Source organism: Penaeus monodon, chromosome 31, assembly GCF_015228065.2.
Source record: "Penaeus monodon isolate SGIC_2016 chromosome 31, NSTDA_Pmon_1, whole genome shotgun sequence".
Taxonomy (NCBI): Eukaryota; Metazoa; Arthropoda; class Malacostraca; order Decapoda; family Penaeidae; genus Penaeus; species Penaeus monodon.
Window position 1 is genome coordinate 23,278,703 of NC_051416.1, and position 814 is coordinate 23,279,516.

General features: G+C 31.7%; 1 protein-coding gene across 1 annotated transcript in view; it reads left to right on the forward strand.

Moving 5' to 3' along the window:
* Nucleotides 1-143: 143 nt before the first annotated feature.
* LOC119592853 (THAP domain-containing protein 6-like) overlaps nt 144-814 on the forward strand; it is a gene marked incomplete at its 5' end in the record, with an annotated part of 1,242 nt that continues 571 nt past the window's right edge. Inside the window, 1 exon segment of the mRNA XM_037941751.1 lies at nt 144-339. Coding sequence (XP_037797679.1) covers nt 144-339 — 196 coding nt within the window.

Here is an 814-nt window from a genome sequence, read left to right on the forward strand (position 1 = left end):
ATTGAGCAAGAAATGTCACAGAAAAAAAAATAATGAAACAATTATTCTCAATTACAATGTTGAGATTCCCCTAATAAAAAGTATATTTTTCAAATCATTAAATTTTAAAAAATATTGTCACCTAAATATTTTTATCCAAACAGATTTCCATCCAATACTGAGAAGCGAAAGCAGTGGCTTGTTCAAATGCACCGCGAGGACTGGTCACCAACCTCACATTCAAAAATATGCTCTGATCATTTTCTAGAGGATGATATTGACAGGACAGGACAGATTGTTAGACTGAAGGCTATTGCAGTACCAAAAAGGTTCAAAAAGTTTCCAAAACATCTTCAAAAGGTATGTAGCTATTTTATCATTAGTCGTTGGAAAACAATGTTCAAATAATTTTGCTATGTTCTTAAAGGCATGGGGTTAGCTGCTCCTCCTGCTCCCATGTATCTGCACCTAATGTGGCAATGTTTTGCACTATATATATTTGTGAAAGTAGCCTATATAATAGAATTTATACAATGCAATTTAAATCAATAGCAGATTGTAAAAGATTTGCTGTTGTCTTTTCTTAATGAGATTTAAACATTGTTCCAGGTTGATGATGGAAACAATTATTTTTGGAATTTTTTCAAATACATATAGGAATGATACATATTTTCATATAGGATTAGTCCCATGTTTTATATCTTACACAAAGATAACATAGGGATAGTAATATCTATCTTTTAGTACCTAAAGTGATTGACTGTTGCATTCCCAAAGGTCTTGAGGGTACTGGACACGCATTGTATTTACATATTCAAATGCAAAATCAATTTGG